We start from the raw sequence: 25,678 nt of genomic DNA, 5'->3' as shown, positions 1-25,678 counted from the left end.
GTCAGAGAAGCTGGTTCCGCGCTACCTTCTTGCTCGCAGGGACGCACTTCAAGGGTCTCAGCACCGGCACTCTTCCATTTGTTCCGGATCCAAGCACGGACTGCAGCGTGGGGCTGGAGTAAGACGACAGTTTGACCACTCCCGAAAGCTTTAGTTTGGGCAGTTCCATGACATAGGCTGGTCCTTGTCCCTTGGGATGGTCCTCCTCTTGCTTTAGGGACTGTTTCTTGGAACAGAACAGAGGCCAGTTGGACATAAAACGCTTTCTGCTTTATGAAAATTAGGAAAAACGAAGGAGGCTCTTTTGTACTGCTTTTGCCTAATACAATTTCTTGACCATGAGATGTGACTGGGACACATCCACCAGGTCCCAGGCACCCCAAGGGAGTGGCTGCCCACTAGAGTCCCACGGGGGAGGCCAAACGTTCAGGGGGAACCTGAAGAATGCCGACTGCGAGCTGAGGAGTGCGGGTGGCGAAGGGCTCGCAGACAGTGGTGCCCACGCCTGCCTCTTGCTCTAGCTCCAAGGTCTCACACCCTGATCTGCCTGCCGCCTGGTTTTGGGTGGCTTGTGAGCTAAGGATGGTTTTACATTTGGGGTTTTTGGGGTTTTTTGTTTTGTTTTGTTTCATTTTTTGAGACAGGGTGTTTGTTACTCTGTAGTGCAGACTGGAGTGCAGTGGTGCAATCTTGGCTCACTGTAGCCTTAGCTTTCTAGGCTCAGGCGATCCCCCTGCCTCAGCCTCCCAAGTAGCTGGGACCAAAGGCACGCACCACACCCACCTAATTTTTAAAACAGATGGGGTGGTGGGGCAGTGGTCTTGCCTACGTTGCCCAGGCTGGTCTCAAACTCCTGGCCTCAAGTGATCCTACCTTGGCCTCCCTAAACACTGGGTTTACAGGTGTGAGCCACCGCACCCACCCGGTTTTTATATTTTTTAATGATTGAAAAAAAATGTTTCATGGCATGTGAAAATTATGTGAAATTCGAATTTTAGTGTCCCCAGTTCTACTGGAACGCAGCCCCCATGTGGTTCACGTGTTGCTTCTGGCTGCTTTCACACTGCAGCAAAGCGGGGAGTGCAATGAACACCCCATGGCCACGAGGCCTAAAATATTTCCTATTGGGCCCTTAGAGAAAAGCATGCCGACCTCGGATGTGACTGAGGGTGGGGACTTGGGTGAAAGCCGTCCAGGAGTGACATCAAGGGTTTGAAGCAGACCCTCTGTCCAGGAGGGAGCAGAGGCAGAGCAGGGACAGTAGTGAGGAGGCCATCTGTGGTGACTTAGGCAAGGTGAGGAGGATGTAGGAGGCAAGAAGGCGAAGCCCCTGTGGGATGAAGGAAGGGTCCACGGGGGGCCTGGGCAGTTGATGGAGTTGCCTCTCCCGGAGGGAAGGCCATGGGAAGCCACAGGGAAAAAGCACGTTTGGGGAAAGATCAGGAGAAGGGGTTTCAGCAAGTTTGTCTTTTGGACATTCAACTGGAGCTGTCAAATCCGGGGCCAACGGGACACAGGAGCCTGGCTTTCTGGAGAGCAGCCTGACTGCAGCTCTGGGTTCCCCGCTCCCAAGCGGGCAGGGAGCACTCGGTAAAGGCTGGGAGGAGCAAGTGACGTACGGATGACCGAACAGATGAATGATGGAAGGGCACACTGTCACGCTGTTGGGGTGCCAGCCCAAAACTGGGAGACTGGTGCAACCCTGTCACAGGTGACACAGGGCTGCACCGGGCTAGGATGCCACACGGTAGGTGGGAAGGTGAAGGCACTGAGGAGCGAAGCTGGCATTTCTCAACCCAAAATGTGCACAACCTCCGCTGATGGGACAAAGTGCTCATCTGGGGCCAGGCAGAGACAGCGACTTAAACCTGTCACTGGCTGGGTGGGTGACTCGGGCCTAGGACTTGGGGCCTGTCACCGGCTGGGTAGGTGACTTGGGCCAGCATTGCATCTTCTTGGCGCCTCCCTCCAGGGCCGTTCTGAGGGGTGATGTCTGCACAGTGCTTTGGCATAGAACCTGGCACCTGCATGTGGTCATCAGGACAGACACGAAAGTTCATGCAGCGTCCCCTCTCTGGGCCTGCTCACATGGGATATTCGTCATCAGTTCTTAGCTACTGGGGCAGAAAGGGCTTGAGCAACTAGAACTGGGGTCCCTGATGTCCCAACACATGGAACCATCAACTCGCACGCTGTTCACGCCTTGACTGACAATGTGGTATGCCACAGCCTCCACAGGTGGCGTCCTTCTCAGAGAGACACAGGCCACCTGAGGGCTCCAGTCCCGGCTGAGCTAGGCAGTCTCCAGCTCCGATTTCGCTCAGTACCTGCTTTCCGCCCTCCTTGGAAACCTGGCAGCTGTGACTGAGTGGCTCCGGTGCCACAGGGTGTGCCGGAAAGCCAGCTTTTCTGTGGCTGCCCAGAGCCCGCTTCTCTGTTTTCCTACGGGGAAGGAGAAAAGAATGGAGCAGCTCCACTGAGAGCCCGCAGAGCACACGGCCTATTGGCTTCTTTGTCTCCAATTTGTTTACTGTGTGAGTTGTCACTAGCTCTTCTTTTCCGCCTGAGCTGTAATCAGGAGCCTTTTTTTTTTCTTTTCTGTCTCAGCCTGACAGTCTCTGGGCCAGGAACAGAGCTGGCTCCGCAAACCAGAAGCACTGCCTACCCAGGGACTCGCAGTTTGGGATCAAACTGTCACCTCCACAGTTACGCACACAGGAGTGTCCAGAGGTACGGAATTAGATGACCTCAGGGCAGACATGTCTTAGATTCACATTCAGCAGGTACTTCCAGTGCCAGGTGACATCCAAAGTGCTCTAACATCTCAGAATGCATCCTGTTCACACCATTTACAAGGGCCGCACACCAGGCTCTTCTAGAAGGCTTACTACCTGTAGCCTTGGTATCAACCGCAAAGTGGACAGCCAGCCCCTCTTTCTCCTGCCATGGAGCTGCTAACATCCTCATTTTGGGGAGGATACACCAGAACGCAGCACGACGTGGGCCCCAAGAGGCCCTGACCACTCTTCAGGATAGACAGCGTGATTCCCAAGGACCCTCCAGAGGGCAGTCCCTTGCCCCAGCATGTGCCCATGGGTCTCATTTGCCAGGTCCTGCATCTACCCCACCGAACCCACGAGAGTGCCTACCTCTGTTCTTGGAAGTAGGGGTGCTGCAAGGCCTGGTGGGCGGCGATTCTCTCATCGGGATCATAGGCCACCATTGCGTGCAGGAGGGAGAGGCATTGTGGGGACAAATTGGTTGTCAGTAGAGGTATTCCTGATCCCTTTTTAAAAGGAAAATCAAAATTCATAGCTCTCGACCTGTATTAAAAGCCCAATGATAATAAATGGTCATGCTGTCACTGAGTGTGCCGGCGGTCTGCTCTCACAACTAAGGGCCCTGTGTGGTGGGGAACGGTTTATGACTGCAGAGTCTACACCTGTCCCAGCCCACAGAACGTGCACCACCAAGAGGGACCCCTGATGTAAATGATGGGCTCTGTGTAGTAATGAGATATCCATGGTTCATCGACCATAACAAACACACCACTCGAGGCGGGTGCTGACGACAGGGGAGGCTGTGTGCACATGGGGACGGGGCTCTATGGAAACCTAAAAGTGCTCTTTAAAAAATCTATTAAAAAATAGTCTATTATAAAGGGGAGGATCTGTTATGCTATAAATGTAAGAAAACTACCTTTCCTATAAAAGATTAATATCACCTTCCCGCATGAGAAGAATGAAATAAAGTTTAACAAAAAAAGAAGAGTCCAAAATTGTTGCCACCTTCTCCCTCCCTGGGATGTGGGGGCTGCTGGGTGCTACTCGCCCCCTCAGCCCACAGGCCCTCCCTGGGAAGTCCCAACTCCCCAGCCTCAGCTTCATCAGAATGACCCTAAGAGTCCAGCAACACCTCTTCCAGGCGTCGGTCCCGCCAGCAGGGCTGTGGAGGGCTGCAGAAAGCCCTCACCACCTATGCGCTGTGCTTGGGGAACGTTTCCACCCAAAGGCTTCTAAGTCCTGTTTAAATTACTCTGGGAACAGAGCCTGACTCCCCGGCCCTCAGAAAGCCTGTGACAAATCTTTCTGTGATGCTCAAGCAAGAGCTCACCTTTGTGACCCCTTAAAGTGATGGGCTCTGTCTGAGCAGCCACTCACTGGCCCTCAAGTGAACTTGAGACCCTGTTGTCGGCCGAAGGACCTCCTGAGAGGGGTGTGAGGTAGGCACAGGGAGGGGCTTGCCCTGCCGCAGGTCCTAGCAGGGGAGTGAGTCCACGTCCACTCTCAGAGCACAATACTTACTGTTTGAACTTGGTGAGGGTCTTCTGAGCAGGTGTGCCGATGACATCGTGGATTTTTGAGATTTGGTCCAGTTCATTTACTCCAGGGAAGAGGGGCTGCAGACTGGAAGGGCACAAGGGGCACTGCGGTCAGTGTTAGGGCGGAGCCAGCAGACGTCACTTATCAGACCTTGCTGCGATAAACAAACCCCAATTACAACCGCACGAGAGGAGATCGTGGGAAGCATAAACAAACTTTACCTACACCCTTCTGTAAGTTCCTACTGTTCATCTAGCTGCTACCATAAACATCACAAGGTGATATGTGGCAAAATTAACCAGCAAACAACTCCGGGATGTGACCATACCGAAGAACTCCCTCAAACTCCCCTCCCCAATATAAACCCCTCAATCTGTAAGCTTGGGGCTGCTTCCTCTGACTGTTAAGGGGCCGGTGGCAGGTTAATAAAAACTTGCTTGTCTGACTTTGGGTCAATTTTTCCTTTCTCTCGGCTGACCTAACATGCTGGTGCCGAAACCCGGGAAGGGGGATAGACTCTGGCCAGGACTCACTCACTATCAACCAATCTCTCTCTCTTTTTTTCTCTCTCTCTCTCTCTCCCCCCCTCCCTCCCCTATCAACCCTCTCCTGGCCAATCTCCCCTTCCCCGAACCTGCCGAAGACCCAGAGAATCTCCTAGACTCTCCCATTGCTGGTGACTTCATCCACCATCAAAGCCTCCGCGAGGGTGAGTAAAAAGAGACTGTTGCCATTCCCTGGAACTCCTGACCGTCCATCTCTGTTTCCGAAAGACCCGGCGCTGGGCCAAGGGCTTCCTCCAGCCCCCGGATCTCTGGTTCCTCCGTTTCGGGGACGCCTGACACGGCGGTTATCTCCTCTATTCCTGACAATTTCCGCAGGAAAGGGGACGTCACCAGCAGTCTCTTCTTCCTCTACCCTCCTCCCTTCCATTCACTATGGGAGCCTCTCAGTCTATTCCTCCTAAAACTAAACCCCTTGGGTGCCTCCTACACAATCTGTATACTCTTGGCCTCCGTTCAGAAATCTGCCCTAAAAGCCTTATCTTTTACTGTAACACCACGTGGCCTCAATACAAATCAGACCATGGCTCCCAATGGCCTGAAAATGGCACTTTCGATTCCAACGTGCTCAGAGACTTAGACAACTTTTGCCACCGCAGTGGGAAGTGGTCTGAGATTGCTTATGTTCAGGCTTTCTTTACTCTCCATAGTCGTCCCTCCCTCTGCCAGTCCTGCTGTACTTTTCAAATTCTCCTCGCCTGCTCCAAACCCGACTCGCCTCCTGCTCCCCTCATCCCAATAGCCCCAGCAGACGACTTCTCCTGCTTTGATCCCGCCGATTTCTCCCCTCCTCGACAACATCCTAATCCTCCACCGAACAGCATGACCCCCCACCGTATGCCTCCGTTCCTGCTCTACCTCTCTCTCCCCTTCTCTCCAACCGCCCAGCCTCCGACTCTGAGTCCTCCCCATCTCCACCCCTTACTCGTTCTGGGGCCCAACACGCCCAGCAGCCTGCTCCCTTGCTTCTTCTCCGGGAAGTGGCACGGGCCGAAGGGATGGTCCGTGTCCACGTCCCCTTTTCCCTCTCCGATCTCTCCCAAATTGAGAAACGTCTCAGGTCCTTCTCCGATCCCGACACTTATATCAAAGAATTTAAATATCTCACCCAGTCTTATGAACTTACTTGGCATGATCTCTATATTGTCTTCTACCCTCCTTCCGGAAGAAAAGGAAAGAGTGTGGCTTGCAGGCCAGGCCCATGCCGATGACCTCCATCAGCAAGATCCTACTAGGCCAGTAGGGGCAGCTGCAGTTCCCCAAGAAGAGCGTACCTGGGCGTATCAACCCACAGAGCCCGGCCAGGCCTCCTGTAATCATATGATTACTTGCCTCATTGCAGGCCTTAACAAAACTGCCCATAAGGCTGTAAATTTTGAAAAACTCAAAGGAATCTCCCAAAAGGCCAAAGAAAACCCTGCCCAATTCCTTTCTCGCCTTACAGAGACTCTCCAAAAATATACCCGCGTCAATCCCGCCTCCCGGGAAGGAACTGTTGTTCTTAACACCCATTTTATTTCGCAATCTGCCCCCGACATCTGGCGCAAACTTAAAAAGGCTGAAGATGCCCCTCAGACCCCACAACAAGACCTCCTTAACTTGGCTTTCAAAGTCTTTAATAACAGGGAGGAGCAAAATAAATTAGATAAAGCCCAAAGAGATCATGCTAAATACCAGCTTCTAGCAGCGGCTATCTATCAACCCAGCCATATTACCCAAGGGCACAAAAGACCCGATAGCAGTAACCCTCCGGGCCTTGTTTTAAGTGTGGCAAAGAAGGCCAGCGGGCGTGGGTGTGTCCTAACCCTCGAGTGCCAGAGTCCTTGTCCAGTCTGCCAGCAGACAGGCCACTGGAAGTCCGACTGTCCTCTCAGCAAACGGACAGACAAGCCTGCTCCTCAGAGCCACCACCCCTTTAACAAGACAAAAAGTGAAGAATCGCTTGCATTCCCACAGCTCCTCGGCCTAGCCACTGAAGACTGACCGGGCCCAGGGCCTCCGGCCCCATCTGCCATCACTGCATTGGAGCCCAGGGTAACTCTGCGAGTAGCAGGTAAGCCGATCTGTTTTTTAATCGATAGTGGGGCCACCTACTCCGCTTTGCCTGAATTTTCAGGACCCACTCATTCCTCTCAGGTCTCAAGTCGTGGGGGCTGATGGACTCATCTTGTGTCCACGCGCCACCAGACCCCTTACTTGCTCTCTGTTTGATACTGTTTTCTCACACTCTTTCCTTATCATGCCTCGTTGCTCTACCCCCATCCTAGGCCAAATTCAAAGCCAAATTCAAATTTGAATTCAAATTCAAATTCAAATTTTGGCCAAGCTTCTATCACCTTTTTCTCCCTCCCTCAACCGGAGTCCCTCCTACTCCTCTCTGCAAGTCCAGCCCCTGACCCCTCTCCCCAGTAGCCACTTCCCACCTCTCTTGTAAACCCAATAGGGTGGGACACCACCACCCCTTCCCTAGCTGCTCACCATGACCCCATCAAAATCCAGTTAAAAGACCTCTCTAAATTTCCCAACATCCCCAAAAACCCCATCTCCCTAACCCACCAAAAAGGCTTACAGCACATCATAAAAAAGCTCTGTTCACGCCGTCTTCTTAGGCCAACACGTTCTTCATATAACACCCCCATCCTCCCGGTTAAAAAATCAGACGGCTCATACTGACTCCCCCAAGGCCTCCAAGCCATCAATCAGGCCGTCCTTCCTATTCATCCCATAGTCCCTAACTCCTATACACTTCTCTGTCTCATTCCCTCCAACGCCACCCGCTACACTGCTATTGACCTAAAAGATGCCTTTTTTACTATTCCCCTGCACCCTGATTCCCAAAACCTCTTTGCTTTCACCTGGACCAACCTTGACACCCTCCAGTCACAACAACTCACCTGGACTGTCCTCCCTCAAGGCTTCAGATACAGCCCTCATTTCTTTGGACAAGCTTTAGCGCGAGATCTCACCTCCTTAAACCTTTCCCCTAGGCGTCTCCTTCAATACGTGGACAATCTTCTCCTTTGCAGCCCCTCTCTAGAAGACTCTCAAACCCACACAGTCACTCTCTTAAACTTTCTCTCCACCAAAGGGTATAGAGTCTCCCCCTCCAGAGCTCAACTTTCCACCTCCATAGTAACTTACCTAGGAGTTCAACTTTCCCCTGGGACCCGGGCTATGACCCCTGCCCTAGCAGCACTGATAGATAATCTGCCCCCACCCTCCTCCAAAAGTGAAGTCCTTTCCTTCCTAGAACTAGCAGGCTTTTTTAGAATATGGATTCCCAACTTTGCCCTCCTAGCTCACCCACTCTACGAAGCAGCGAAAGGCCCTCTCAATGAGCCTCTAAATCCCTTGCATAACATACTCCCCAACTTCCGCAAACTTCAAATCGCTCGTCACTGCACCAGCTCTGTCCTTACCTGGTATCTCCCAACCTCTCACACTCTATACTGCCAAAAGACGAGGAATAGCCCTCGGTGTCTTAGGGCAACAGAAAGGAGACCCTCCTTCCTTTGCCCCTGTAGCCTACCTCTCTAAACAGTTAGACAACACAGTCAGAGGATGGCCAACCTGTCTTAGAATGCTAGCAGCAGCAGCCACTTTAGCTCTAAGCAGGAAACTAACATTCAGTCAAAATACCACCATCTACAGTCCTCATAAGCTACAGGATCTCCTCTCCTCCCGAGCATTAGGCTCCCTCCTTCCCGGATTCAATTACTCCATGCCCTCTTTACCAAAAATCCCGAATTCAGTCTTGCCAAAAGTGCTCCCTTCAACCCAGCATCCTTACTCCCTGTATCTTCTTCCCCTCCTACTCATTCTTGCGCTGACATCCTAGGTCACCTGCAGCCACACTTTCCTAACATTTCCTCTGAGCCTCTCACCAGCCCCGATGACCAGCTATTTATAGATGGCTCCTCTTCCGGGCCCACTGGCTCCCCCAAAATTGCTGGGTATGCAGTTGTTTCCCTTGACCGAGTAATTGAAGCCAAGCCCCTACCTCCAGGAACCTCCTCTCAAAAAGCAGAACTCATAGCTCTCACCAGAGCCCTAACCCTTTCCAAAGGCAAACGAGTCAACATTTACACAGACTCCAAAGATGCATATCACATTCTTCATTCCCACGCCACCACCTGGCAAGAGGGGGGATTCCTTACTGCCAAAGTGACCCCTATCACTAACCGCCCCCTTATTTACCAACTCCTTCAGGCCGCACATCTCCCAACTGAGGCAGGAGTTATACACTGTCGGGGACATCAAACAGGAACAGATAAAATCTCAAGAAGCAACAGAAAGACCGATGGGGCAGCAAAAGAAGCCTCCCTTTCTTCCGCTCCTGCCTCCCTCCTCCTCATTACCCCTGCAGTCCAACCTCAATACTCCCCCACTGAAAAAGCCTCATTACTACAACAAGGAGGCTTCCTCCAGGGGGACTGGATAGGTAAGGACCAGAAGCTAGACCTTCCCCAGGGCCAAACCGACAAAATCCCGACATCTCTCCACCAATCCTTCCATATTGGTGCATGTCCCCTATATCTCCTCCTCCACCCATATTTCTTCTCCCCTCACCTATTTACCTCACTAAAATGTGTAACTTCAAACTGTCATATATGCTCTGTCACCTCTCAAGGAGCCCTCCATTCCCCATCTATTCCTACACAGCAGCTAAGAGGAACACTCCCAGGGGAAGACTGGCAAATAGACTTCACCCACATGCCTCCCGTCAAAAACACAAGACTCCTTCTCACTCTTAGAGACATCTTCTCTGGGTGGGTAGAGGCATTTCCTACCTCTTCAGAAAAAGCTGCAGTAGTCTCCCAGATCCCTGTAAGAGAAATCATCCCTAGCTTTGGTCTGCCTCGCTCCAATCAATCAGACAATGGCCCTGGCTTCATTTCCCAACTCACCCAACAGCTCTCCCGGTCCCTCGGCATCCAGTGGAACCTCCATATCCCATATCGACCCCAATCATCAGGAAAAGTCGAAACGGCAAATGGAATCTTTAAAACTCAGTTGATCAAACTCACTCTAGAAGTCCAGAGGCCCTGGACTTCCCTCCTACCCATAGCTCTAGCCAGCATCAGAGACAGCCCAAAGGCACCCTCCTTCCTCAGCCCATTTGAATTAATGTATGGATGCCCTTTCCTCTTACAAAACAGGCCTCCTTCTGATTCTCAATTAGGAGAATACCTCCCAGCACTCTCCCTCATCCACCATCTCCTCTGCAAACAGGCAGACCAGGCCCTCCCAACACCACATAAAGGCCTCACCAGACCCTCCTACCAGGAGAACATGTTTTTCTAAAAACCCTTAACCCGGCCAGGCGCGGTGGCTCACGCCTGTAATCCCAGTACAATGGGAGGCCGAGCCGGGTGAATCACAAGGTCAAGAGATTGAGACCATCCTGGCCAACACGGTGAAACCCCTTCTCTACTAAAAATACAAAAATTAGCTGGGCATGGTGGCAGGCACCTGTAGTCCCAGCTACTCGGGAGGCTGAGGCAGGAGAATTGCTTGAACCTGAGAGGCGAAGGTTGCAGTGAGCTGAGATTGTGCCCTGCACTCCAGCCTGGCGACAGGGCAGGACTCTGTCTCAAAACAAAAAACAAAAATCAAACAAAAAAAAACCCTTAACCCAACCAGCCTTAAACCAAAATGGGAAGGCCCTTTCCAGGTCATCTTTACTGTCAGGCCTCTGACCCCAAGCCTGCACGTAAACATCCAGATGGCCTGAAGCAAGTGAAGAATCACAAAAGAAGTGAAAATGGCCAGCCCTGCCTTAACTGATGACATTACCTTGTGAAATTCCTTCTCCTGGCTCAGAAGCTTCCCCACTGAGCACCTTGTGACTCCCTCACCCCTGCCAGCTGGAGAACAACCCCCTTTGACTGTAATTTTCCACTACCTACCCAAATCCTAAAAAACGGCCCCACCCCTATCTCCCTTTGCTGACTCTCTTTTCGGACTCAGCCCGCCTGCACCCAGCTGAAATAAACAGCCTTGTTGCTCACACAAAGCCTGTTTGGTGGTCTCTTCACAGGGACGCGTGTGACATTTGGTGCCGAAACCCGGGACAGGAGGACTCCTTCGGGAGACCAGTCCCCTGTCCTTGCCCTCACTCCATGAGGAGATCCACCTACAACCTCGGGTCCTCAGACCAACCAGCCCAAGGAACATCTCACCAATTTCAAATCAGGTAAGCGGTCTTTTCACTCTCTTCTCCAGCCTCTCTTGCTACCCTTCAGTCTCCCTGTTCTTCCAATTCCAGGTCTTTTTCCTCTCTAGTAGAGACGAAGAAGACACATTTTATCCGTGGACTCAAAACTCCAGCGCCAGTCACAGACTTGGGAATACAGTCTTCTCTTGGTGTTTAATCACTGTGGGGACGCCTGCCTGATTATTCACCCACACTCCATTGGTGTCTGATCACCGCGAGGATGCCTGCCTTGGTCATTCACCCACACTCTCTTGGTGGCAAGTCAACTGCGAGGATGCCTGCTTTGGCTGCTCACCACCCCCCTTCTCCATGTCTCTACCCTCTCTTTTCTCTGGGCTTGCCTGCTTCACTACGGGCAACCTTCCACCGTCCATTCCCCCTTCTCCCTTAGCCTGTATTCTCAAAAACTTAAAACCTCTTCAACTGTTGCCTGACCTAAAACCTAAGTGTCTTATTTTCTTCTCCAACACCACTTGGCCCCTATACAAACTCGATAATGGTTCTAAACAGCCAGAAAATGGCACTTTTGATTTCTCCATTTTACAAGACCTGGATGATTTTTGTCGAAAAATGGGCAAATGGTCTGAGGTGCCTGACGTCCAGGCATTCTTTTTTTTTTTTTGAGACGGAGTCTTGCTCTGTCGCCCAGGCTGGAGTGCAGTGGTGCGATCTCGGCTCACCGCAAGCTCCGCCTCCCGGGTTCACGCCACTCTCCTGCCTCAGCCTCCCGCGTAGCTGGGACTACAGGCGCCTGCCACCACGCCCGGCTAATTTTTTGTATGTTTTAGTAGAGACGGGGTTTCACTGTGTTAGCCAGGATGGTCTCGATCTCCTGACCTTGTGATCCACCTGCCTCGGCCTCCCAAAGTGCTGGGATTACAGGCGTGAGCCACTGCGCCCGGTCCAGGCATTCTTTTACACATCAGTCCCTCCCTAGTCTCTGCTCCCAATGCGACTCATCCCAAATCTTTCTTCTTTCTCTCCTGTCTGTTCCTTCAGTCTCCACTCCAAGCTCTGAGTCCTTTGAATCCTCCTTTTCTACAGACCCATCTGACCTCTCCCCTCCTCCCCAGGCTACTCCTCCTCAGGCTACTCCTCGCCAGGCCGAGCCAGGTCTCAATTCTTCCTCAGCCTCCGCTCCCCCACCCTATAACCCTTTAATCACCTCCCATCCTCACACAGGGTCCAGCTTACAGTTTCATGCGGGCAGACTAGCCCTCCCACACCTGCCCAACAATTTACTCTTAAGGAGGTGGCTGGAGCCGAAGGCTTAGCCAAGGTTAATGCTCCTTTTTCTTTATCTGACCTCTCCCAAATCAGTTAGTGTTTAGGCTCTTTTTCATCAAATAGAAAAACTCAACCCAGTTCATGGCCTGTTTGGCAACAACCCTTAGACGCTTTACCGCCCTAGACCCAGAGGGGCCAGAAGGCCATCTTATTCTCAATAGGCATTTTATTAGCCAATCCTGACATTAGAAAAAGCTCAAAAAATTAGATTCCGGCCCTCAAACCCCACAACAGGACTTAATTAACCTCGCCTTCAAAGCATACAATAATAGAGTAGAGGCAGCCAAGTAGCAATGAATTTCTGAATTGCAATTCCTTGCCTCCACTGTGAGACAAACCCCAGCCACATCTCCAGGACACAAGAACTTCCAAACGCCTGAACCGCAGCAGCCAGGCATTCCTCCAGAACTGCCTCCCCAAGGATCTTACTTCAAGCACCGGAAATCTGACCACTGGGCCAAGAAATGCCCACAGCCCAGAATTCCTCCTAAGCCATGTCCCATCTGTTAGGGACCCCACTGGAAATAGGACTGTCCAACTCGCCCAGCAGCCACTCCCAGAGTCCCTGGAACTCTGGCCCAAGGCTCTCTGACTGACTCCTTCCCAGATCTTCTTGGCTTTAGCAGCTGAAGACTAACGCCGCCCAATTGCCTTGGAAGCCTCCTGGACCATCACAGACGTTTTGGGTGACTCTTACAGTGGAGGGTAAGTCCATCCCCTTCTTAATCAATACGGAGGTTACCCACTCCACATTACCTTCTTTTCCCTTGCCTCCATAATTGTGGGTATTGACGGCCAGGCTTCTAAACCTTTTAAAACTCCCCAACTCTGGTGCCAACTTGGACAACATTCTTTTATGCACTCCTTTTTAGTTATCCTCACCTGCCCAGCTCCCTTATTAGGTCGAGACATTTTAAGTAAATTATCTGCTTCCCTGACTATTCCTAGACTATAGCCACACCTCATTGCTGCCCTTTTCCCCAGTTCAAAGCCTCCTTCACATCTTCCCCTTGTATCTCCCCACCTTAATCCACAAGTATGGGACACCTCTACTCCCTCCCTGGCAACCGATCACACACCCCTTACTATCCCATTAAAACCTAATCACCTTACCCACTCAACGCCAATATCCCATCCCGCAGCAAACATGCTTTCTTTACTATTCCTTTGCACCCTTCATCCCAGCCACTCTTCGCTTTCACTTGGACTGACCCTGACACTCATCAGGCTCAGCAGATTACCTGGGCTGTACTGCCGTAAGGCTTCCCGGACAGCCCCCATTACTTCAGTCAAACCCAAATTTCTTCCTCATCCGTTACCCATCTCGGCATAATTCTTCATGAAAACACACATGCCCTCCCTGCTAATCGTGTCTGGCTAATTAATCTCCCAAACCCCAACCCCTTCTGCAAAACAACAACTCCTTTCCTTCCTGGGCATGGTTAAATACCTTCACCTTTAAATACTTGGTTTTGCCAGCCTAACAAAACCATTATATAAACTCACAAAAGCAAACCTAGCTGACCACCTAGATCTAAATCCTTTCCCCATTCCTCTTTCCTTTCCTTAAAAACAGCCCCGGAAGCTGCTCCCACACTAGCTCTCCCTAACTCATCCCAGCTCTTTTCATTACACACAGCCAAAGTGCAGGGCTGTGCAGTCGAAATTCTTACACAAGAGCTGGGACTGCACCTTGTATTCTTTTGGTCCAAACTACCTGACCTTACTGTTTTAGGCTGGCCATCATGTCTCTGTGCGGCAGCTGCCATCACCCTAATACTTTTAGAGGACCTCAAAATCACAAACTATGCTCAACTCACTCTCTACAGCCCTCATAACTTCCAAAATCTATTTTCTTCCTCACACCTGACGCATATACTTTCTGCTCCCTGGCTCCTTCAGCTATACTCACTCTTTGTTGAGTCTCCCACAATTACCATCGTTCCTGGCCCAGACTTCAATCTGGCCTCCCACATTATTCCAGATATCACACCTGACCCCCATGACTGTATCTCTTTGATCCACCTGACATTCACTCCATTTCCCCATATTTCCTTCTTTCCTATTCCTTACCCTGATCACTTGGTTTATTGATAGCAGTTCCACCAGGCCTAATTGCCACTCACCAGCAAAGGCAGGCTATGCTATAGTATCTTCCACATCTATCATTGAGGCTACTGCTCTGCCCCTCCACTACCTCTCAGCAAGCGGAACTCATTGCTTTAACTCGAGCCCTCACTCTTGCAAAGGAACTACGTGTCAATATTTATACTGACTCTAAACGTGCCTTCCATATCCTGCACCACCATGCTGTTATATGGGCTGAAAGAGGTTTCCTCACTACACAAGGGTCCTCCATCATTAATGCCTCCTTAATAAAAACTCTTCTCAAGGCCACTTTACTTCCAAAGGAAGCTGGAGTCATTCACTGCAAGGGCCATCAAAAGGCGTCAGATCCTATTGCTCAGGGCAACGCTTATGCTGATAAGGTAGCTAAAGAAGCAGCTAGAGTTCCAACTTCTATCCCTCAGGGCAGTTTTTCTCCTTCTCATTGGTCACTCCCACTTATTCCCCCACTGAAACTTCCACCTATCAATTTCTTCCCACACAAGGCAAATAGTTCTTGGACCAAGGAACGTATCTCCTTCCAGCCTCACAGGCCCATTCTATTCTGTTGTCATTTCATAACCTCTTCCATGTAGGTTACAAGCTGCTAGTCTGCCTCTTAAAACCTCTCATTTCCTTTCCATCGTGGAAATCTATCCTCAAGGAAATCACTTCCCAGTGTTCCATCTGCTATTCTACTACTCCTCAGGGATTGTTCAGGCCCCCTCCCTTCCCTACACATCAAGCTCGGGGATTTGCCCCAGCCCAGGACTGGCAAATTGACTTTACTCACATGCCCTGAGTCAGGAAACTAAAAACCTCTCGGTCTAGATAGACACTTTCACTGGATGGGTAGAGGCCTTTCCCACAAGGTCAAAAAAAGGCCACCACAGTCATTTCTTCCCTTCTGTCAGACATAATTCCTTGGTTTGGCCTTCCCACCTCTATACAGTCCAATAACGGACTGGCCTTTATTAGTCAAATCACCCAAGCAGTTTCTCAGGCTCTTGGTATTCAGTGGAACCTTCATACCCCTTACTGTCCTCAATCTTCAGGAAAGGCAGAATGGAACGGACTAATGGTCTTTTAAAAACACACCTCACCGAGCTCAGCCACCAACTTAAAAAGGAGGACTCTGTCAAGGATAGAGCCCAAAAACTCACCAACCAAGCAAGTCATTGTGCTGAACCCCCTTGGGCACTCTCTAATTGGATGTCCTGGGTCCTCCCAATTCTTAGTCCTTTAATACCTGTTTTTCTCCTTCTCTTATTCGGACCTTGTGTCTTCCGTTTAGCTCTCAATTTATACAAAACCACATCCAGACCATCACCAATCATTCTATATGACAAATGCTCCTTCTAAGAACCCCACAATATCACCCCTTACCCCAAAATCTTCCTTCAGCTGAATCTCTCCCACTCCAGGTTCCCACGCCACCCCTAATCCCACTCAAAGCAGCCCTGAGAAACATTGCCCATTATCTCTCCATACCACCCGCCCAAAATTTTTACTGCCCCAACACTTCAATACTATTTTATGTTATTTTTCTTATTAATATAAGAAGACAGGAATGTCAGGCCTCTAAGCCCAAGCCTGCACATATACATCCAGATGGCCTGAAGCAAGTGAAGAATCACAAAAGAAGTGAAAATGGCCGGTCCCTGCCTTAACTGATTGATATTACCTTGTGAAATTCCTTCTTCTGGCTCAGAAGCTTCCCCACTGAGCAACTTGTGACCGCCCCCGCAAGCTTCCCCACTGAGCACCTTGTGACCACCCCCCCCCCCGCCGCCCCTGCCCGCCAGAGAACAACCCCCTTTGACTAATTTTCCACTACCTACCCAAATCCTCTAAAACGGCCCCACCCCATCTCCCTTCGATGACTCTTTTCAGACTCAGCCCGCCTGCACCCAGGTGAAATAAATAGCCTTGTTGCTCACACAAAGCCTGTTTGGTGGTCTCTTCACAGGGACGCGCGTGACACCTACTGCAGCCAAACTCTCAGGACATACCCCCTAGTATCACCTTTCCAGGTTAAAGAGAGCTCCCACCTCCGATCCACCAACCAGCACCTCACCAACTTCTAACTGGTATCCCAGCACACTCCTTGCCTGACTCCGCCTCACATCCATCCCAGAAGAAACTTCACATCAGTAAATCCATCCATCTCAAACAGGGTTAAAGTACTATTACAACTAGTCTCCTTTAATGGAAACACTCTATTACACCCTAATTGCAGGCATTATAATACTTACCCTATTGTTTGCAGTGGGATTATATAGTGTAACTCCTTCCAATTGGAATACCAGCCAAAAAGTCTCCCTCACTTTAGCCTTCTGCCTAATCGTTACCCTTATAACAGGAATCACAATCACTATCAAACATTCCCACATCCTCCCTACATGCCCTGCTTTTGTCTATCCTGCTGCTTCACTCTCTTCCTTCACGCCCTCTCACAAGATATTTCCTGGTTCCACCCACGGAACAACACCCTGGAGGCCTTTTTCAAGTGGATAACCGACCTTTTCTTCCAAGGCTCTCTCTATGGCTTTACTCTGGGTGAAACCGAACTATTTATTTTTCTGCTCACTATCTGCCTTTCTAACCCGTCTTGTAATCAATACCCCAACCCTTCTTTTATAGATTTTGGAATTGTGGGAACAAGATTTTAAACCTGTGCTGGGCGTGGTAGCTCATGCCTGTAATCCCAGCACTTTGGGAGGCTGAGGCGGGCGGATCACTTGAAGTCAGGAGTTCAAGACCAGCCTGACCAACATGGAGAAACCCCATCTCTACTAAAAATACAAAATTAGCCGGGCGTGGTGGTGCATGCCTGTAATCCCAGCTACTTGGGAGGCTGAGGCAGGAGAATCGCTGGAACCCGGGAGGCGGATGCTGTGGTGAGCCAAGATCGCACCATTGCACTCCAGCCTAGGCAACAAGAGCGAAACTCCATTTCAAAAAAATACATAAAAATAAAGATTTTAAACCTGTTTAAATAAATTCAATTCATATTACATGCCACAAATAATATTTTAAAATGCAGCTCTGGTGGTAGGCCTAGCTTCTATCCCAGAAAACAGCAGGATCTTGTGACTAAAGGAGAGAGGAGGAAATGCGGGTGAGCAGGAAACAGCTCCAAGTGGGGAGATGAGTGCCTCAGCCCAGTTCGGTGGCTTGGTGCACCATGGGCCGTCTTGTGTGCTGGTGAGATGCGGGCGGCCTTGTGCTCCTGACATCTGCCCCGTCCAGATGAACTCACAGGACCTGGGCTCATGAGAAGGGACTCTTGGTTGACACTTCTGGCTGCAGTGAAATTGCCATTCAGCTTTCCCAAATGAAAAGTTACCAGTATGAACCATCTGGATCAAAGGAGAGTATGTCCTGAAGTGCATTTCTGCAGCAGTCTGTTGAGCAGGCGGGACCAGACTTTGACCCCTCAGATGCACCCCCAGACCTTAACCTCACTGCCACCTGCCTGGAGGCCCACTGGGAGCAAGAGGTGCAGCCCTCCACCCCTGTGCGCTTCTTCAACTCAACACCATTCACCCTGGAGTGGGACCGTCCCCCATCTCCTCGTCCCTGGGCCATTGCTCCTTCCCAAAGGCTTGGGGGAGTGGGAGGTTTGGAAGCTGGAGCAGGGAGGGGTGGGATTGGGGCTTTCTAGAGTCCAACTGTGCCAGAAGGTGCCTCATCCTCACACCTGTGGCCAGGACACCCTACCTGATATGACTGCACCTCTCAGGGGAGGCCTGGCTTACCCCTCCCCACACCAGCCCCATCAAACACCTCACAGCAAGCCCAAGGAGACAGCTGCCCACACCACCAGGGTGTGCGGGAGGGAGAACAACTGAGGGCTGGTGCTCTTCTCCGGGAAGGGCAGGCAAGGCCAAATATGTACAACAAGTAAAATGAAAGCCTAGTCAATTTTCTGTTAAATTAAAAACAGTAAAACAGAAAGAAAAACCAGAATGACCATGACATCTGGATTGTAAAGGAAGGAGCGCGAGCCTGGCTGCCCCGCCGCTCCGCCGCAGGAACCAGGCAGGAGCCTGGCCTGGTGCTACCTGGCGATCTCGTAGAACACACAGCCGGCGCTCCACAGGTCCATCTTGTACGTGTAGAACCCGTCGGTGAGGAGACACTCCGGGGCCCGGTACCAGCGGGTGGAGATGTATTCTGTGTACGGCTGCTTGGAATAGACACTCCGGCAGGAGCCAAAGTCCCCTAATTTCAGGACATCCTGCTGGAAGGGGAGAGAAGCAAGGACAAGTAACGTCCCATTATGTGGCTATCGTAATACAAACCACTCCAAATATTTATGCACCAGCAGGAAAATTACTAGCATCTAAAGTAGTCTGTAAAATACAAATTACGGGCTTTATGAGCACCTGAAAGTGCCTCCAGCAGATAAGGAAGTGATGTGTCCATTCGGTGGAACAGGTTTACAAATATTCTGGCTATGTTTTACATATATTTCCAAAATGTCTACAGGTTTGGAAAATGGTTAACTTGCGGCGCTTCTACAAATGAGTGACACACTAGTCGTCTGTCCAGTCATGCTGCCAGCTTGCCCAGCAAGGGCTCTTTTAGCCACACAGGGAAACAGCAAATTATACGGTTTAAACACAGGTAGTTTAGTGGCTTGGGAGACGGACCTGAGCTCAAATCCTGCCTCTGCCACATTTCCCTCTAGAAGGTTCGAACGGCCGTCTGAATGGGGTTCATTTTTGTCTGCAGTGTGAAAATGGTGCTATTATTTTCTTCCAGGTGCAGTCAGTTATGTTGATGGCATTTATTAAATAAACCATTTTTTACAACCTGAGAGGGAAAAAAATTACTGTAACAAACAGGCTGTCTAGCTGCATGGACCGAAAGTTCCTCCGGTAGGAGGAGAAAACCTTTCAGGGAAAGATCTTCTGTTCAACTTTTATTCCGATACCTAGCTTTCATGTAAAAGCTCTTACCTTTATTAGTATATTTTCTGGTTTTACATCTCTGTGAAATATTCCATTTCTGCATTCAGTATAAAAGGAAAAATAGAATTACACTTCATTTATTCAAATTCTTTAATCTGAATGTTACACATTTTATTAATTTCAGAGCTGTCGAATCTCCAAGAGCATACCTGTGAATATGATCCAGGGACTTACATAACTGGTACATATAGTGCATAATTTTTTTTTCTGATAATGGGTATCTTCTCCCTGTACAATCAAGGAAATAGACAAATACGGTTACTGATGGTACATATCCTCTTTTTTGAAACAAAAATAATCCATTTTTATTTAACGATGTGTGAAAATCCCCTGTAAAAAATAATCTTAAGTAGCCTTAGGAAATATGTAGTGTACCTACAAAACATACCATTTAAAATTCCACATACTGGCCAGGGGCAGTGGCTCACACCTGTAATCCCAGCACTTTGGGAGGCTGAGGTGGGTGGATCACCAGATCAGGAGTTTGAGACCAGCCTGGCCAACATGGTGAAACCCCGTGTCTACTAAAAATACAAAAATTTGCCGGGTGCGGTGGCGGATGCCTGTAATCCCAGCTACTTGGGAGGCTAAGGCTAAAGAATCACTTGAACCCAGGAGGTGGAGGTTGCAGCAAGCCGAGATGGCACCATTGCACTCCAGGCTGGGCAACAGGAGCAAAACTCCGTCCAAAAAAAAATCTGTATAATGGCATGATCTCATTTAAAATTACATAGCACATACATTTTTAATGGAAAATCCCTTTTTATTTTTCTTTTTGGCAGTTTATAGAGGCTTCTTTTACATCCTCAACTATGTGTTAGTAGCACCATGTAATTTTTAGAATTGTTGTCAAATCTGGGGAAACTGCTAAGTTTCTTTCATATCAGAGCTATAAGATTTCATATTTCAAGTTTTCTATGGAGTGAATGCTCTTTAATCTTTGAATTGACCATATTCAGAGTATTCCTAGAACACATCCCAAATGAGATGGCCAGCAATAATGTAACTATTAATACATGGAAGAGACTGCAAAGCATATAAATGTATCCCAGCCAACCCTTAACAAGAATCCAGACATGTCCACGGCTATTCACGGTTATGCTAAGAGGGGAAAGATGACATAGGAGAGGTTAAAACAGGAGATGGCAGTCTTAACTTTGTGGTTGAAATATCTTATTTTTGCAAATTTAACAAAATCTATAAACATGGTGGAGACACTGCAAGGGCCTGTTTTGGAAGCCCCGGGCGAGTCAGCTCTATCAGCTGCACAGTGACTCCACCGCTGCTCTAGCACACATGGTTTGTCTGAGTTTTGAAACAGGTGAAGCAGGTTTGGGAAATTGCCAGACAATTAAAAACTAAATAAACAATAAACGTTACTGAAGAATGACAGAACTGTTGATAATTTTTTTCCTTTGTAGTGGAAATGCAGTAATTGTACCTATTCATGGGACCCAGAGAGTGTTATTTTGATCCATACATACAATGTGTAAGGATGAAATCGGGGCAATTAGCACGTGTGTCACCTCCAACATTGGCCACAGCTCTGTGAACATTCAGAGCGCATGTGCTATGGTTTCACTGGGAACAGCACTGAGCGATCGTCACACGAGTAGCATGGTCTGACAGCCTCAGCCGGCCTCGGAGGCCTTCCAGGACGCTGTCCTTGAGCCTACGCTGATTATGAAAATGTTAGGAGTCACTCGTCAACCCAGTGTTCCGCTAGGCTTTCCTGTTTATGTGGAGATGTCCACTTTAAAGGGGGATAGATCACAGTTCAAGAAGCAGTTCAACTGCTTTCAGTTTCATGTCTTCTTTCACAGGAGAGGCCGTTTAGCGTGGCTAGCACAGTCCCCTGCAGCTGCCCTGTACTCAGCACTTGGGCTGGCTGTGCCTTGGCGCCCACAGCTTTCTACTGTGTTTGAAGACTTCATACCACATGCCCAGCATCACAGTTTACCCCTGTTCCAGAAGATGTCAATTTTACTTGATTTTAATTTTCATCCAGAGAGAGTGGTGCGCAAAGGGCCTTTGCCATCCCTTCCCCAGGCTCCCACACCACTCTTGCCTTCATGGCACACCCGCAGATTGGCTTGCTCAGGACCTATCCCAAACCCCCATCTAGCATGCCAGGCCTGAATGTCCAAATGACATTCTTTTTTTTTTTTTTGAGATGGGGTCTCGCTCTTTCGCCCAGCCCGGAGTGCAGTGGCGCAATCTCGGCTCACTGCAAGCTCCGCCTCCCGGGTTCACGCTATTCTCCTGCCTCAGCCCCCCGAGTAGCTGGGACTACAGGCGCCCGCCACTGCGCCCGGCTAATTTTTTGTATTTTTAGTAGAGACGGGGTTTCACCGTGTTAACCAGGATGGTCTCGATCTCCTGACCTCATGATCCACCCGCCTTGGCCTCCCAAAGTGCTGGGATTACAGGCGTGAGCCACCGTGCCCGACCCCAAATGACATTCTTCATGCTGCCTTGCAGCTGAGTGTTCCAGATGTGACTTAGGCTCTGCCTAAATGGGAACACTTGGGAAAGATGCTTCTGGCCCAGGTACGGGGGCAGATGAGAGGAGGGAAGGCATCCATTCTGAGGGCATGGATCACGGCTGCCTCCTGATCCTGGCAGAATAGGCATGATTCCAGGCCTGGTAGCTGCAGCAGCTTTATTCTGCAGAGTGTTGTCAGCGGCAGGGCCAGCAGCCTGATCACGGAGAGCAGAGTTGTGAGAAGCAACTTCCTATAGGCCAAGACCAGAGTCTGCTTATTCAGTCCTCCCAACAATTCTGGCAATCTATCCATATCACAGAGTAACCCATCTTGAGTTAATCAGAGAATAGGGGAGGCTGTTATTTGCAACTAAAAGGGAGAACCCACACATCCACCTACAGCACATTTATTCTTTAAACAGCAACTGGAGAATTCCTTCTAAAAAGATGCTACTCAAAGCACAGTCCATGAGCTGATGACGGTTCAGGGACTATTTGTTACTGGTCTAAGAGGAGATGACATAAATTAAGAATAACTGTTTAGGGCTGGGTGCAGTGGCTCACGCCTGTAATCCCAGCACTTTGGGAGGCCGAGGTGGGCGGATCAAGAGGTCAAGAGATCGAGACCATCCTGGGCAACATGGTGAAACCCTGTCTCTACTAAAAACACAAAAATTAGCCGGGCGTGGTGGTGTGTACCTGTAGTCCCAGCTACTTGGGAGCCTGAGGCAGGAGAATTGCTTGAATCCGGGAGGCGGAGGTCGCAGTGAGTAGAGATCACGCCACTGCACTCCAGCCTGCCAATAGAGTGAGACTCCGTCTCAAAAAAAAAAAAAAAAAAAAAAAAAAAAAGAATACCTGTTTAGAACCATTTATAGCAATTTGACATGCTGTGACATCTAAGCACGTGATCACTTTTCTGGTAATTTATTTTTACTATATTTTACAAAAATTCTGGTCTGCAATAGATTAGAAATAAAACAACTGGTCTTCTGTGATCGTTTTGGAAACACTGGTCTAAACACCAATTGAAAACCACCTCTCCCCTTGCTTTACAGCCCAATAATGGCTTCCCATTGAACTTAAGAGTAATGAAAATTCTTACCCTTGCCCTACTAGCCTCACTGATGCCTGCCTACTCCGTTTCCTGCAACTCTCCTGCATGTCCTCCAGCCACATGGGCCTCTTCCCTCACGGTGGCCTCAGGGCCTTTGCACTGGCTGTCCCTCTGAGGATAGTACTCTATCCTCATCACTCTCTAATACATTGGCCTGTTTTATTCACTTATAGCACTTATCCCTGTTTGGAATTCTTGATCATTTTGACTGATATTCTTGATAATTTCTTCGTTTGTTTCCTGTCTCTCCTCATCGAGTGTGAGCTCCATGTGGGTGGGAACTGTGTCTGCTGTGTTCCCCACCATGTCCCTGCCTCTGGAATAGCCCATGGCATGTCACTGTAAATGGGACATCCTCTCCTGCACCGTATCTGCCTGACAGGCTTGTTGGAAGGTTAAAATGAGTTAATTCCTATAAAGTATTAAGAACGGTGCCTGGCCATATGGGTACCATTCATGAACTGTTAGCTATTATCATTATCATTATATTTCATCAATTCTAGGACAGGCTTGTTTTTCAAATTTTACCAACTCTAAAATCAGGATGCATATTTCAATATTTACTACCCTACAAGCACTGTTGGCCATTCTCCTTACATTTTAACATCTCTGAACCTAGGATGATCCGTATTGCTCACAGCATCTCAGAGTTGGTGCACTGAACACACTGCCTGGCCTATGGAATACAATATTTATATAATGAATGGAGGTCTACTGCAAGGTCTGTTTTCTACAATCGCTGTAGACAGCTATTGAAAGAAATAGATTCAATTTCTTCAATTATACAATTCCTCTACTACTGAAAATACATATAAATGTTATCCTAAAAATACATATATTCTAAGGCTGGGCACAGTGGCTCACACCTGTAATCCCAGCACTTTGGGAGGCCGAGAAAGGTGGATCACGAGGTCAAGGAGATTGAGACCATCCTGGCTAACAAGGTGAAACCCTGTCTCTACTAAAAATACAAAACAATTGGCTGGGCGCGGTGGCTCATGCCTGTAATCCTAGCACTTTGGGAGGCCGAGACAGGCAGATCACGAGGTCAAGAGATCAAGGCCATCCTGGCCAACATGGTGAAAACCCGTCAGTACTAAAAATACAAAAAAATAGCTGGGCGTGGTGGCACACGCCTGTAGTCCCAGCTACTCAGGAGGCTGAGGCAGGAGAATCACTTGAACCTGGGAGGCAGAGGTTGCAGTGAGCTGATTGCACCATTGCACTCCAGCCTGGCAACAGAGCGAGACTCCGCCTAAAAAAAAAAAAAAAAATTAGCCAAGTGTGTGTGGTAGCACACGCCTGTAGTCCCAGCTACTTGGGAGGCTGAGGCAGGAGAATCTCTTGAACCTCGGAGGCAGAGGTTGCAGTGAGCTGAGATCACGCCACTGGCAGAGCAAGACTCTGTCTCAAAAAAAAAAAAAAATATATATATATATATATATATTCTAAACAAAGCTTTCTCAAGCGTCTAAACACACAGCAACTTGCCAAAAATTCTCCCTTCTTGTTGACTTTTATTTTTATTTTTTTATTTTCTCTTGAGATGGAGTCTTGCTGCGATGCCCAGGCTGGAGTGCAGTGGCGCGATCTGGGCTCACTGCAACTTCTGCCTCCCAGGTTCAAGCTATTCTCCTGCCTCAGCCTCCCAAGCAGCTGGGACCACAGACACATGCCACCACGCCCGGCTCATTTGTTTTGTATTTTTAGCAGAGACAAGTCTTGCCGTATTGGCCAGGCTGGTCTTGAACTCCTGACCTCAAGTGATCCACCTGCCTCAGCCTCCCAAAGTGCTGGGATTAGAGGCATAAGCCACCACGCCCAGCCTTTTTTATTTATTTATTTTTTGAGACAGAGTCTTGCTCTGTCGCCCAGGCTGGAGTGCAATGGCATGATCTTGGCTCACTGCAAGCTCCACCTCCCGGGTTACGCCATTCTCCTGCCTCAGCCTCCCGAGTAGCTGGGACTACAGGCGCCCGCCACCACGCCCGGCTAATTTTTTTGTATTTTTAGTAGACGGGGTTTCACTGTGTTAGCCAGGATGGTCTCAATCTCCTGACCTCGTGATCCGCCTGCCTCAGCCTCCCAAAGTGCTGAGATTACAGGCGTGAGCCACCACGCCCAGCCCCCGGCCTTTATTTTTATTTTTTGAGACAGAGTCTCGCTCTGTCGCCCAGGCTGGAGTGCAGTGGAACGATATCAGCTCACTGCAACCTCTGTCTCCTAGGTTCAATCGATTCTCCTGCCTCAGTTTCCTGAGTAGCTGGGACTACAGGCATACACCACCATGCCTGGCTAATTTTTTTGTATTTTTTAGTAGAGACAGGGTTTCACCTTGTTAGTCAGGCTGGTCTTGAACTCCTGACCTCAAGTGATCCACCTGCACTGGCCTCCCTCCTAAAGTGCTAGGATTATAGGCATGAACCACTGCACCCAGCTTTATATACATCAACTTTTATGGATATAGAAAAACTTGGCGGCCGGGCGCGGTGGCTCACGCTTGTAATCCCAGCACTTTGGGAGGCCGAGGCGGGCGGATCATGAGGTCAGGAGATCGAGACCACAGTGAAACCCCGTCTCTACTAAAAATACAAAAAAATTA

General features: G+C 49.4%; 2 protein-coding genes across 7 annotated transcripts in view; one reads left to right on the top strand and one right to left on the bottom strand.

Annotated features, from left to right (window-relative positions):
* The window catches only part of WDR20 (WD repeat domain 20), a 101,479-nt gene extending 90,043 nt beyond the window's left edge, over positions 1–11,436 (top strand). The window contains exons 4-6 of one of the 2 annotated variants that reach the window (XR_004027946.1): positions 4,966–5,031; positions 6,842–6,938; positions 10,926–11,436. Coding sequence is in view for 1 of the 2 variants with exons in the window: in XM_030803472.1 (XP_030659332.1) it covers positions 4,966–4,983 (18 nt within the window). In the remaining variant the exon portion in view is untranslated. Of the gene's footprint in view, positions 1–4,965; positions 5,032–6,841; positions 7,261–10,925 lie in introns of those variants that run through there. The other variant, XM_030803472.1, reaches the window with a different exon arrangement.
* MOK (MOK protein kinase) overlaps positions 1–25,678 on the bottom strand; it is a 75,134-nt gene that overhangs the window by 3,072 nt on the left and 46,384 nt on the right. For 3 of the 5 annotated variants that reach the window (XM_030803480.1, XM_030803481.1, XM_030803483.1), the window contains 7 exons: positions 19,624–19,702; positions 19,463–19,511; positions 18,563–18,741; positions 4,305–4,406; positions 3,150–3,323; positions 2,328–2,442; positions 26–226 (listed from right to left, as the gene is read on the bottom strand). In XM_030803480.1, coding sequence (XP_030659340.1) covers positions 26–226; positions 2,328–2,442; positions 3,150–3,323; positions 4,305–4,406; positions 18,563–18,741; positions 19,463–19,511; positions 19,624–19,702 — 899 coding nt within the window. The remainder of the gene's footprint in view (positions 1–25; positions 227–2,327; positions 2,443–3,149; positions 3,324–4,304; positions 4,407–18,562; positions 18,742–19,462; positions 19,512–19,623; positions 19,703–25,678) is intronic. The other 2 variants (XM_030803482.1, XM_030803484.1) reach the window with 1 other exon arrangement.

This window comes from Nomascus leucogenys, chromosome 22a (assembly GCF_006542625.1).
Source record: "Nomascus leucogenys isolate Asia chromosome 22a, Asia_NLE_v1, whole genome shotgun sequence".
Lineage (NCBI taxonomy): Eukaryota > Metazoa > Chordata > Mammalia > Primates > Hylobatidae > Nomascus > Nomascus leucogenys.
Note: the sequence above shows the minus strand (reverse complement) of the source record. Positions and strands in the feature narration are given on the sequence as shown.